At 34.2% G+C, this 13,765-nt stretch overlaps 1 protein-coding gene and 1 long non-coding RNA gene across 4 annotated transcripts; one reads left to right on the plus strand and one right to left on the minus strand.

Moving 5' to 3' along the window:
• Positions 1-1,903: 1,903 nt before the first annotated feature.
• Positions 1,904-9,574, minus strand: LOC107908716 (serine/threonine-protein kinase CTR1). 3 transcript variants are annotated; one of them, XM_016835974.2, is made up of 17 exons: positions 8,642-9,574; positions 8,090-8,195; positions 7,894-8,017; positions 7,661-7,805; positions 7,399-7,502; positions 6,846-7,087; positions 6,271-6,690; positions 6,110-6,150; positions 5,088-5,156; positions 4,878-4,978; positions 4,651-4,735; positions 4,454-4,552; positions 3,846-3,914; positions 3,613-3,744; positions 2,933-3,027; positions 2,646-2,843; positions 1,904-2,255 (listed from the first exon to the last, which is right to left on the minus strand). In XM_016835974.2, exons 1-16 carry the CDS (start codon positions 9,248-9,250, stop codon positions 2,768-2,770), a joined length of 2,517 nt encoding a protein of 838 aa, XP_016691463.2. In that variant the 5' UTR covers positions 9,251-9,574; the 3' UTR covers positions 1,904-2,255; positions 2,646-2,767. The 3 variants fall into 3 exon arrangements, with proteins under 3 accessions (XP_016691463.2, XP_016691462.2, XP_016691461.2); XM_016835973.2 differs by having other exon boundaries at positions 6,846-7,054; positions 7,894-8,195; XM_016835972.2 differs by having other exon boundaries at positions 7,894-8,195.
• Positions 9,575-12,758: 3,184 nt separating this feature from the next.
• LOC107908719 (uncharacterized) lies at positions 12,759-13,708 on the plus strand. The gene is made up of 2 exons (XR_001687100.2): positions 12,759-13,139; positions 13,251-13,708. It is a non-coding gene; the product is annotated as an uncharacterized lncRNA (long non-coding RNA).
• The last annotated feature ends 57 nt before the right edge of the window (positions 13,709-13,765 follow it).

Consider the following 13,765-nt stretch of genomic DNA (forward strand, 5'->3'; position numbering starts at 1 on the left):
ACAGGCATAATGGTGACCGACACTCATCTTCAAAATTTTTGAAAAAAAACAATGCATCATAAATAAATAATGGGAAAAGAAAACCATATAGCATTTTTCACAAGTACAATAGAAGCTTCTCTTTGAAAGTAAGCAATTATTTCTGACATCTTACAGTTCCTTGCCAATTAATAGCTTACCTTATTTGCTTATTTTAGAAGTACAATAACAGAAATTCCACCTTATCTGGAAAACCAAGGAAACAATTTGAAACAAGAGATTGAATGAGATCAAAGCACAATCTTGTAAGCCTTCGTCTTATCAATCCAAGTAACAAATAAATTCTAGAAATTTCTTAACCCCAAAAACCCATGCTCCTTGCTCTTATTCATACTGAGCAGCGGTTGCTGCAGAAGAGCCGAAAATATCACATCCACAAACCACCAATTTCCCACCTCCTGCAAACTCGTCTTATGCAATTCCTTCTCCCTTCACTATTACTTCCGTAACTCTTTGCTTTCCTTTCATCATCTACTCCAGCCCCCGGTTCTACCCTTCCACGAACCCAAATTCTTCTATCCCAAATTGCTCTACCAAAACGGTCCACAAATGCTTCCACTTGAAAACATCCCCATTAGTCACATTAAAGGCTTCGTTTTTGGCGAACAGATCCGCCGCCGCCCATTTATGTTGCTTCGCAAGCAAATTCCGAAGCTTCAAAGTAACAGTTCCAAAATTTTGAAAATGGGTGTCGGTCACCACAGTGCCGGCACAAAACAAAAACAAAAATTTGATAATGAGTGTCGGCCATCTGCTACATAACACCAAAAAAATAATTTTTTTATCTGCTACATAGCACTCAAAAAATAATTTTTTATACTTGGTATTACATATATTTTACAAAATACAAGTGAAAAAAATACACATGGGTGCCAACTATTGCACTGCCGACACCAAAAAAATTATTTTTTTAATCTTTGATCCAATCATCGGGTGATTATTGGAAAATTTCTAACATGGGTGCCGACTACTGTGTCTATTCTTTTAAGTCATTTTCGTAAATATTTTTGAACCTGAATCATTCTTGTAAATATTTAATTGTTGTAAATTATTTTAGTAAAATAGCCCCGTTTGGTCTAAAAGCCCTTAACATCCTTTCATTAGAGCATTTGATGAGTAATAAATCAGCCAAGTCATAAACATATAGTATTTCATATTAATTGCATAAGAAAAAATAATCATGTTATTAATACCACATCAATTAAATTAATCATATTTATATCATTACTTATTAGAACATATACTGAATGTGTCGTTTCTTTCTAAATCACGTTAAAAAATTACGTCGTCTGCTAACGGCGGGTTACCTCCGAATAACCCGACAGCAACCAGCTAAGATAGACATCCCTAATAAAAGGTAAAAGGTTAACATATGCTGTTAGTATCGTATCTATACTTGTAAAGTATAGAACTTGAGATTTAGCCATGCGCTTTCAAATTAAAATTTTAATCCTCTAACTTTTTTTTCAATTTAAAAATCCCAATATAATTATTATCAGTAGTTTTTGTTAAAATTTATCAATTTATTATACTTATATACCATATTATATGAAAACATCCTAATTAAAATTTTAAGTTGGCAAAATTTGACAAAAAAAACACTTGATATTTTAGTAAATAGACTCTGATTTTCAAATAGAAAATGTTAATTTTTAAAATTTTTAAGCACAAAAACCGAATCTCAAATTTTGTACTAATAGCATATTTTAACCTTAATAAAATCAGATGAAATAGAATTAATTATCTAAAAATAATCAAATGAAATAGCACCAAAAGTAGGCACTTAATTTTTGGAAGAGAATAATTTCTTTAAAATATTTCACTATCTACGTTTTTAAGAAAAAAACTAAACATTGATACATAATTTCTCTTAAAATTTTTCATGATTTGACTCGTTTCTATGCTTTCTGTTTTTTATTTACAAAAAGGCAGCTTAGACCTAAAATATGGAATTGCCGTTTCTAAACTCGAACCCCACACCGATACCCGAAATCAACTGCTTCACAGTGAACCAATTTCAGTTGAAATCATTACATATAGAACTAAACCATGCAAGACGATATAATATGATACAACTTTTCACGTAATTGCATGTGAAATTTTACTTAATCGAAAACAAATGATCTTGGGCAAGAGGGAGGGGAGCCTTTAATCCATGCCAAAAATCACAAAGGGTCCCAATTGTCTATTAGAACAGACATGTACAACCACTATTTCTGCAATGAATCGAAAGAAGGCGTGTATCAATATAGTAAATGATGCAATTAAAATGATGGCATTCTCATAAATAATGAAAGGAAAAAAAATGCATATGCATCAGCACAGATAGTGCACGCATGGATCTATGCACAGATTGATGAGCATCATGAACATGACAAGGAAATTTCACCCAGTCATAAAACACCACCCTCAGTCCACAAGCTGACAGATCTCAAAAATCTTAAGAGGAAGAGATAAAGAAAAATACTTAAAAAGGAAATTAGCAATTATCAAGCTTTCCTCTTCTCAAGGAGAAGCCAACCTTGATCCCACTATCAAAAAGGAATCCTAATGGGCTTATTCCATGTTCTTTATTTTTAGAAGCTGAAGAATTTCAAAGAGCATACCTTAGATTAGTTAACAGCGTGTAGTGTTGAAGGCATATGTCAAAAAGAATGATGTATTATGTGCAAGAAGACTTTGCAGGAGTTCCTGCCATGCAGGTAAGCAATGGCATGCCAGGATCTGGTCAAGGAGTGGAGGGTTTAATCAATGATTTCAACTGATCCATGATATTGGAAAATGAAGGACGCTTCCAAGGCTCACTGCACAATGAAAATGAAGAAACATGGATAACTTCAACAGGAAAATTTGCTAAGCAAGCTCCACTTCAGAAAAGAATCTTATGACTTACTTTGCCCAGCAATCCTCAATTATTGCAGCCACTTGAGGATTCAAATCATGTGGAATTTCAAGCCTTTGGCCCTTGAAACCAACAGCTGCTACAACCTATGAGACAGTTTATATTCAGCTATGACTGTTACCAGAAGATATCCTTGCATGACAACTGTGCAAAAATAGTTGAGTAGCCGAAAACTGAATTTCAAAGGTATTAATTTTAGGGAAAAAAAAAAGGATCGATACATCAATAGTTAGTGGTCACTGAGGGGTATGCCTATTTCATTGCAAGCTGCTAAAAAGTGTGTGCCTATTTGCAAGGAATTTCACACTTTTTTCAGAGGCACAATAATTGAGGTCCCCGTTTACAAACAATGTGTTGAATAGACAAATTCGAACCTTATCTCAATATAAGAGTGCATTCAACAAAAAAGATATCCAGCGAGTTCATTTTTTAATGATATTCAAGCATATGATTTATGTCTATTGTACAACTCATTGCTCAAGGTGCTTATAAAATTGGTTAGTTCTACGCCAAGAAAATTCCACTTGCAATGTTATTATTGTTTCAACCAATAGACTGCTGTCTTTAATGAAAACCGTCAATTTCTTTTACAAACATTTCAAGATGGTCTTTAGATCACCAAAAAAAAATGTAGATAGTTGTGGGGTCAAGATCTAAAATGATAAACAAACCTGTGGAGGATTTAAGTTGCACCATGGTTGTTGCAAAGTAGCAAGCTCCCATAAGATTACACCAAAACTATATATATCAGACTTCTCATTTGACGGTTCATCACGAAGAACTTCCGGAGCCATCCACTCAGGCTAATAAAAAAATATAATTATTACTATCAGCAACACAGAATGAGCTAATGGTAATTCAAATAGAAGTACCAAGGACACTGTTAAGAACTAGTGTAACTTACAGTTCCAGCGGCAGACTTGGCTGAGAGAAATGTGTTTGCCTTCAAACGAGAAAGCCCAAAATCACAAACCTGAAGGTACAGACTAAGCAATGTGAGAAAGATTTATGTGAAGTAACTAAAGAAAAGTACAAGGACTCTGAAACTACTTCACTACAAGTTACAGCAACACAAATAAATTAGCAAGCCATGAAAAAGACACTGAATGGACATGAAGTTGAACAGAACATGGCTTAAGACCATTACTTTTGTAATATCAACAAAAAGAAAGGCACGCAAATCAACAAAAATTTTGCAAGAAATTAGGATTAAAAAGGCACGGCATATAACAAAAAAAAAACAGCAAGGTAAAATAAATGGAATTGGCTCAAACCATACCCGAGGCAGGATGCGTTAACCTTTATCAACAGTCAACTTATGTGCATTTAACATATATAGCAATATCTACATTCCACTTATCAGTTATAAAAAAGAATATGTCAATGACTTAGCATTTATTTCATTGCAAAAATAAGTAAACAGGATCGGCAGAATATTTATGCTTACATCACAGTATCATTATGTGTAAAACATTACTCTTCGAGACACAAAAGCAACATTTTGGGTCTTACCTTCACTGTATATTTTTTATCAACTAGAAGATTTGGAGATTTTAAATCTCTATGAACAATAGGAGGACTGCGTCTATGAAGATAATTCATTCCATTTGCCTGTGCATAAAAAAGGACGGTGACTTCGACCAAAGCTGAACAATGGACAAAAAGGATGATAATATATTAAGTTGATAGTAAACCCTTCGAATACCCACCACATCATAGGCCATGCTCAACCGACGCCTCTCATCCAACATCTCTCTCACACCAGGCTTATGCAAAAGCCTATACAAGCTACCTCTGCAAGAATCAAGGTTTTAGTCCACTTCACAGTTTGAACATCTAAAATGAGTACAGTGACATGAAGTTTTCCTTTTCCATTTCTTTTTTCAAATGGAAGAGTACAAATGAAGGGATACTTCCAAAAGAAAAAATAACAAACCTTGATAAGTATTCTGTCACTATAGACAAGTTTGGGGGCTGTGTGACTGCTCCCATAAAAAGAACAATATTTGGATGCCGTAGACATTTCATTATTGCAACCTAACAAACAATTCAGGAGAAACTACATATCATAACAAAAACATGAAGGTAATTAATGTTTCCTTTATCTTAAGAACAAAGTCTATTAAAAATGTCACTCAACTCATACCTCCCTCAAGAATTCTTTGAAACGTTCAGCATTCAAGTCTTGTTCCATGAGAATTTTCACAGCAACATCCTGTGATTAAAACTAATGTTTCTTTAGATGAAAAGGAATTATCAAGAACAACAAATCCATATTTTGATCATATGGTTTGTCTCTATTGAAATTTCATCTAAATGAGGACTATGTCAAATTAGTTTAAAAGAAATTCATCAAAAAATTACTGAGGAACTCCACTTCAAAAGCTTTGAATACTTTAAAAGTCAAATCATTACCGAAGATGGACCAAACTTCAAATGAAAATAGGCTAAAGAATAAAAAGTTCACTCTTTAATGAATGCCACAAAGAAGGTCACCTACAGATGTATATCATTTGTATTCTTAGTTAGCATAACTAAAAATTGTTTGCTAAGAAGATTTGGAGTTGACCTAATATTTATCCTGTACTTCACTAATGTGGAAACTAGACTAAATGCAGGTTAAGAAACATTTACAAAATTAACAGTATCTAGATTAATAGTTTGGATTTGAGAATTGAGTTTTGATGGTAATTGATGTGAGCTCAAATGAAAAATCATAGGAAATGGTTTCTAAACTTCAAGCAGGTCTCATATTCGAATCTTAATAATTATAGTGCAGAAATATTCAAAGAGGAGACACAAGACTTTGCACCTAAAGTAGATTGCATCATATACGACACTAGAAAATCCAAAAAATCCTTAAACTCATTACTCCTACAATCAAAAGACAGATAAAAATAAGTTCTGCAACTTCACAGATCCATAATACACATTAATGAATCTACCTCCATTTGTCAAAGATATATTAACAATTACTGGCATTTTCTTCAACCCTAAGCAACAGCACAAACAAAAAAAGCACAAAAATCTTGATAAGACGGCCAGCATTTTGAGATGCAAGAAAGGCAGGTGTTTGCAATGAAGAATATGGAACAACAGATTTAAAAAAATTACACAACATTTAACTTTATCCTTTGACAATAACAAAATAGACTAAAGGATTCTTACCGAGCCATTCCATTCAGCATGATGAACAGTTCCAAAAGAACCTGAAAAGGACAACGTAGGAACCTAAGTACACTAGTATAACCATAACTGCATGAATGAGCAAGGAAAATGATCTCCTGTTCTGTAAAAGTAAAGTTCTTCAGAAAGGGGACAGAAAATACCGGCACCAATTCTCTCTTTTAAAATAAGATCACTCCATGGAATGTCCAAATCACCAACTTCGAGGGCAACTTTTTTTCTTGGTTTGTGGGGAACAAGCTGACTGCCCTTGGCAAACCTTGAATCCTTAGCAGCATCCCGCAACACATCAGAGAAAACTAAAACAGGGTCATCTCTAGGCCGTATCGGAGAAATGTGCTTTGAAGGATCATTATTAATGTTCATTGAGTGTATTATAGACGGTGAATACTGGGAACCTCTATTATAAGCAGTTGGCTGAGCAATATTAGGAGGTAAGGGCAACTGCGAAATATCATCCATATTACTTGAGATCTGCACCAGATTATTTCTCTCGGTGCCAATCTTGCCAAGTTTCTTGGGGTTGAGAGAGAATCCAGGATTTTCATCATCTCTAGTAGTACCTGAAATGAAAATGAACCATAGCTCAGTTTCACACCAGATAAATATGGAATCACAAGTTTAGGCATGTGGACTCTAACTTGTGACTGCTAGAGTCACTTTTCTAGTGAAGGGCCTGGAATAAAGCTCTTTATACAGATAGTAACTGAAAAATCACCTGCTGGAGCATCATCAAATACAAGATTAAGTGATTCGCAGTCCAAAAAATACTGTTTGGCCAATGACCTGAAATCAATGGCAGGTGCAGCTGGTTTTGGATGTGGAAATCGCAATGGGGAAAAAATTGAGATGGAAGATGGACCATTGAGCAAGGAACCAGGCTCACATAGGTAGCCTGGGTTCTCAATTAAGTCCACAAAATACTCCCTGAAATCACAGACTTGCTTCATGAGATTTCTCCTGCATATAGTAGTTATCTCACCAGGATAAACAAGACATTAACTTTTTCACAGGTCATAGTCCAGAACAGGAAGAAAGAACCGCAATAAGCAAATGCACTGCCACCATTTAAGTGAAGTAACAGTTGGAATTAGGCACCTCATTTTAAAAGAGTTTATGCAGTTTCCACAAAGCAAACAACTTAGTCAATTAAAAAAACGGGGCTTATACTGTCAGCAAATTATTGCCATTAGAAAACAAAATTGCACTGAAATAAAGTTAAGCAAAAATAACTAAAACAAACCAAAACATGACAGTGCTCATATAGACACCTGTCGAGCCCAAAGCGAACAAGGCAGGAGGAAGCATCATCTCTCTTACAATGTTTGCAGCCCTTTGCAATTCGACATGGTAGGTCAATCATGTCAGCTAGTACCTGCATAAATTTGAACCAAGAATAAATCCTCTGCTTCAAAGGAAAACCACTCCAACTGAGATGTCGTGAAGACGTTAGAAAAATCATATAATTAAAGCAAACAATACTCATTACGATCTCACACAAAATAAAAACACCATAAATGATTAAATCCTTACTTTGAATAGTAAAGCTCGATGTCTACAAAGGCCAAGGGATAGGCTACCAATAGGAACCACAACTGAACCTAAACAATCTTTTAAATTATCACTGCACTTCCTCCAATAGAAAAAAAAGTCATCCTCTCCAGTAGTAGATGAACCACTTGAATCACAATATAACAATGTCAGAAAAGTTCAACAAAGATGCAAGAATGATGAGCATTTCTTCATTTATGTCGTAGATAACTTACCCCATGCGACTACAGACAAGCATTGCTAGCTGATCAACAACTTCTTTAGTGGTTATGCAGATACAGGAAATATTGTGGACTCTATTTTGCAGATCCTTTAAGCCTGGATCACTTCTTCTGTCAACTGATATCACTTCTAGTGGTAAATCCACTGTAGGATCAATAGATCTTAAAGATTCAATTAGCGGAATTCTACCATGTTCGTGTAGATCAGTGCACACTTTCCAGACATATGGATGCACTCCATGAATCAAATAGAACCCATCAGGAACTTTGTCAAAGTATGATAGGCAGCCATTCACCTGATGCACATAATATTGAAAAGGAAATCTTGAATTCCAAACTTTTATCAACCAAATCCCGAAACTTAACTAACTTCAAAATCTGAGCATGTGCATTTTAGATGCTGTGTAGCTAATATAGTCCCACAGTACCCACATTAACAATGCATTCACCAAACATCAGAACAACAGAAAACTACTGTCAGAATCAACCTTACTTTTTACATCCTATCATCTGCATGGGTTCATAATACGAGGAAAGAAATCACATACATAGTATGATATATTTTGCAGAATCACAGTATATCTTCAAAATCATCTAAAAACTAAATCCATTCACTGAGAGAACTATTTTATTCACCTAAGCATCTTTCTTCGAGCTACTAGCCTTAGTGAGCCGCTGAGCGTCAAATCCATTTCAAGAAATTCATAGAGTTACGAACAAGGAAATTTACACGAAAACGTACCCAGAACCGATGAGAAATTGTCTCAGCAGAGCTTGAGCTACCTGCCCGAATTGCGGAATCATCCGGAACTGGATCTAAAAAATTCGGATCATCAGCACAGGTAGCTTCCGAGGAAAGCCTCAAAGCCAACGCCAACTGCAACTGATAACTCTCCTCCGTTTGCTGCGCCCAGCTTTTCCCCGACGATGAACCGCCAACTTTCGCTCTCATATCCACATGACTAAAGCACTCATCATAACCGTACATGAATGCACTGATCTCGTTCACAGCCGTCGTAGAAATGGTCGGCGCATAATAATCTCCCGATAACGAGCTCTCGCCGAAGCTGCTCCCGCTCGATTGGCGTTGCGTCACAATCGACGAAGCATAAGTATTCCCAACTCCTCCCCCACCGCCACCGCCAATTCGACTTGTTTGCTGCTGGTTCTGGCTCTGCTTCTGATCCCAATCGATTATACCGGGTTTCACTTTGCTGTTCTTATTACTTGAGACCTCGCTCGAAAGCGAATCGTAATATGGCGGTGGAGCTCCTGATATGGATACGGAGTACTGGTCGTCCGGATACTGGGTAAGGGGAGAGTAGTAGGATCTTCGACCGGGCATTTCCATTGATAATCACTAAAGCAATCGATGATCACAAAACCCTAGAAGCCCTACGAATCGCCATTGTTGAATATTTCAAGCTTTTTAGCTTTTCTATCTCTCTAATTTTTCTTTTTTCTTTCCTTTTTTTGGTAAACCTCAGTGAGTTACTGAATTCTTTTCTCTCTTTCTAGAATTCGATTGTCCGAAAGAGAAAGAAACAGAAAACGATACCAGTTTTATCGGTTGGCGTAATCGTAATACTCTCATCGTTTCATTCTCTTTCCTTTTAGGAAAAGTCTGAAAAGTGGGAATTCTGGTCAAACGCTCATTGGATGATTTTCATTTTCTCTTTTTCCTTTTCCAATTTTCCAAATATAAAAGATAAAATATTTTCCTGTTTCGGTTTGTTTGGCTGGCTCGATTGCCACTGCCTGCTCCAACCTTCCTTATTCGGAAACGGAATTGGATAACTTAACTAACCAGCACGTAAGTTCACGCACCTGTGCCCCAGCCCCCAGTGAACTGGTTTTTATTTCTCTTTAATTAAGAATTTTTTTTTTATTTTTAAGAATTTAATTTCTATAATTTTTTATTAATGTATGATTCTTAACGTCACTTTAAATCTTTTTGTCAATTTTATTAAAATATTTAATTGATAAGCAAAAAAAAAAGTAATGGGAATTAATTTGGGGTCACCCTAGTGTGTTATGTACCAAAACAATCATTTCTACACTTTTTTATGGGAATCAATTCAATTCCAATAGTCAATATAAGTTGTCTCTTTATTTTGACTTAAGGCATAATAGTTTTAACATAAGTAATTTATTTATATGTGAATCATTATTTATTTATATATTTTGCTTTCAACTTAAATTTTTTACCTTCTCTTTATGTCTTATTATGTGACTCGTTAATATTTTTTAACATATATATTACATTATTTTTATCCATCATTTATTTTCGTTAAGGTTATTATCTTTTTTCTTTTCACTTTAAGTTAAACCAACAAAATAAGAAAAACCCCAAAAAGCAAAAAAGAAATGAAATCTAAAGAACAAAGGATATTAATGGTAAAATCTACATCCTATCATAAGTTTCTCGATTTACGATGGTCTTAATTGCCCTGACTTTCTCAATCACCACTTATTAAATTTCGTTTTTTCAAGTCGCTTCAGATTAACAGCATTAAATTCATCCCTCAACAGAACCACCCATGTTCAAATTTACAAATTTGAGTAATGTATTTATTACCACCATCCTATGTCACTTCCCAATCAAAATCTTTCAGTTCTCCATTTGTGGAAAATCCTTTGCCAGCATCAACCTCCCTTAGAAAATATGCTTCCCTATAGTTATCAAGAGACATGGAAGTCTACTTCAATGCCATTAACAATTATACGAACAATCTTTTCGGCCCCCTCTAAAACACCTTGAAGCTTCCCAAACCGAACATACCATGGCGTGCTTCGAAATGTCCCTCTTGTTGCATAACAACAATCACATCAAAAGCTCCAAAAAGGTCGTAAGGGGTAGCAACAACATATACACATTGTGAAATTAAACTCCCAACTTTCCAAATGCATTTATTTGTTAAAATTTAATCTTTTTATTGGATTAAACAAAATTATAGGGAAAATAATGAAAACCTTTTTTAGTTTCTTTAAAATTTAATCTTTTTATTGGATTAAACAAAATTATAGGGAAATTAATGAAAACCTTTTTTTAGTTTCTTTATTTTTTAACAAAAAGAAATGAATGGAACAAATCAATTGTATATAATATTCTCAATGAGATTCGGTCTTTATTTTTTGTCAAATTTGTTTTTTTTTCCAATTAGAACCTAATTCCAAATTCAAGGTTGTTGCTTTCTAGCTTTAAGTGAAATATAAGGGCAATTGAGAAACTTAGGTGGATGCAGATTTTACCATTAATTTTCATTTGTTCTTTAGAATTTTTTTTTGGGGTTTTTTTCTGTTTTGAGTAAAAGGAATGGGGATATCAAAGTTAACGAAAAATAAATGGTATTTTAGAAAAATACATATGTCAAAATTTGATTGATATGGCACACTTGTATATATTTAATGAAATGGAACCCAAATTTTCCAAGTATAATTTTTTTTTCATATCAATAAGTGTTGAATGTAATTATAAGACACATTGTACATTTAAGGAAGAACACATGTTCAAACTTTAGAAGCGACATTGTTAGGAACAACCATATATCCCTGAAAAAATTAATATTCATTGATCATAAAACACATACATGAAAAATACCTTAATTATAATTATTTTTCTTTCAATACGTTAATATTTGATATATTATTATCATATTGGACCATCGGAGAAATCACATAATATTTATGATAAAATATTTTTTTCATACCAATGCCAAATTTGATTACTTAAATAACAAATAGTATCGTGCTGATAAAAAAAACTAACTTGCAAGTAAAGCACCATGCATAAATATATTTCAAAGACATTAACATACATGTTAATCTTTCAAATATTGAATAAAGAAAATCTGGAAAATATTCCGGGCCTAAATGTTTTAGTATTTAACAGAACAAATGCCCTCTAAGGCTTCCTTTGGATGCAGAATCAGCCATGGTGGGATGGAATTTTGAAGGAATATTCTTTTTCCTGCACTGTATTGGTGTTTGGAGAAACAATGGTGAGGTGCAGTTGAAGGTTTGAACCTCACTGTCAGAGTCATTTCCAACTGGAGGTAAAAGCTCCAGCTTAAACACAGTGGGCAGTCAAGTTTTGTAGCAGACAAAAATGCCCATATTGGAACATAGTGCCGAAACAACTATAGAATTAGAATGGAACAAATTGGAAACCGTAAAGAAAAAACAGAGCAAAGCTAAAGAATGGAAGATAAAAGAAGACCCATTTCCAGAAGTTGGTGAATTCAAGGAACAAAAGACATGGAATTGCAGCAAATACAAATGCTATCAGAATATAATGAATGGGAAAGAGAATAAGAAGAGAGAGGTGAAAGAAACAAACCTTTAGCAATGGGGAAAGGGTAGGAAGCTAAGAGAAGAAGGGATGAGGGCGGAGGGGGTTGAGAAGAGAAGAAGAAGGTAAAATGGCAAATCTTGGATTCCTTTAAACGGTATTAAGGCTTCAATAGCCTCCCCTTTGAAAGCTTTTTCAATAAATAATACAAATGTAATTCCAAAAATAATTTAGATAGAAACATGAAGTCGTCAAAATGGGTGGAACATTGAAAAGTTAAGCTAATTTATTTGACAGAAACATGAAGAAATTGAATGGAATACTCGGTTATAAAAAAATATTTAACTATAAAAAATTTAAGAAATTTATCATTTTATCTAATAAATAATTTAAATTAATTATATAATTCATTAAAATATTAGAAGATACATTTTAATATTTTATTAAATAAATTTATAAATTCACATATTTTAATAATTTTAAAAAAGTAAAATAATTTAAAAAACTTCTATTATATATCAATTCTAATCTAATGTCCTTAATAATCATTTTTTATTTTCACCTCACCGCTACAGCTACGTTTGAATCCAAACACATACTCCACCATTGTTTCTAATCTCACTGCTACAGTATCCAATCTCAACGCTACAGTAATTAATCTCACTACAACCGTTATTTTTAATCTCACGGTAAACACACCGCTCATCCAAACTAGTCCTAAAGCATGGATCAAAAAGCCAGTGAAATACAGGCCGCTAAGTCCGATCAGGAGCCCAACGCCAGCCGAGCATCAAATGGGCTGGAAGAGGCCTTCAAATTTAAGGAGGGAAAGGAGCTGAAAAAGAGAAAAAAAGCGGCAAATTCTCCAACACGACCCTGTCATCTTTCTCAAACTTAATCATCTGCTGCTTCATCATTTTCTTTCATTATCCTACAAATTCAAAAAGAGGTTCGTTTCTCGATCCAGATCGTCCATTTGAATGTTTATCTTTCGTTTAAAATTGTCTAGTGTTTAAATAAAGTCGAGCTTTTTATTCCTGATATTTTCATGTGCCCGTAGATCTGCTGTTTCGATTAAAGAAAAATGAAAACGCGGTTCGCTTTTTTTTATTTCCATTCAAATTGTTATCCGATGCAGCTTTCCTGCGCTTTTATCTCATTTCTCCCCCAGGTTTGCTACTGTTTAATTTAGCTATTTTGAGGAAAGAAGCATTTAACAATTATGATGAATTTTTCGATCTTGTCTATATTTTTTTCTGTAAAGAGCTTAAAGCGTTGATTCGTTCAGTATTTCTTTCCGCGATCCAATATTGAGATAGTTAATTCTATGCTATTCGGTTTCTGGAGATAGAACGCATAGCTTCTTGGATTTTTGCTGAATTTGAGATAGTAATCTGCAAGGTAATTGGTAACGTTGAAACTCTAGAATATGAATTGGCATTTGAGATCATTACGCAATTGGAGTGTAATCGTTTTTTTTTTTCGAGTTCTATCCGACATTCAGTTATTTTGGCCAAACTTGTTATATGCTATTTTGGAATTGTTTTATGTGTTGAATTTAAACCTCAAGTCAAG

The sequence above is a fragment of the Gossypium hirsutum genome, chromosome D09 (assembly GCF_007990345.1).
Source record: "Gossypium hirsutum isolate 1008001.06 chromosome D09, Gossypium_hirsutum_v2.1, whole genome shotgun sequence".
NCBI classification, from domain to species: domain Eukaryota; kingdom Viridiplantae; phylum Streptophyta; class Magnoliopsida; order Malvales; family Malvaceae; genus Gossypium; species Gossypium hirsutum.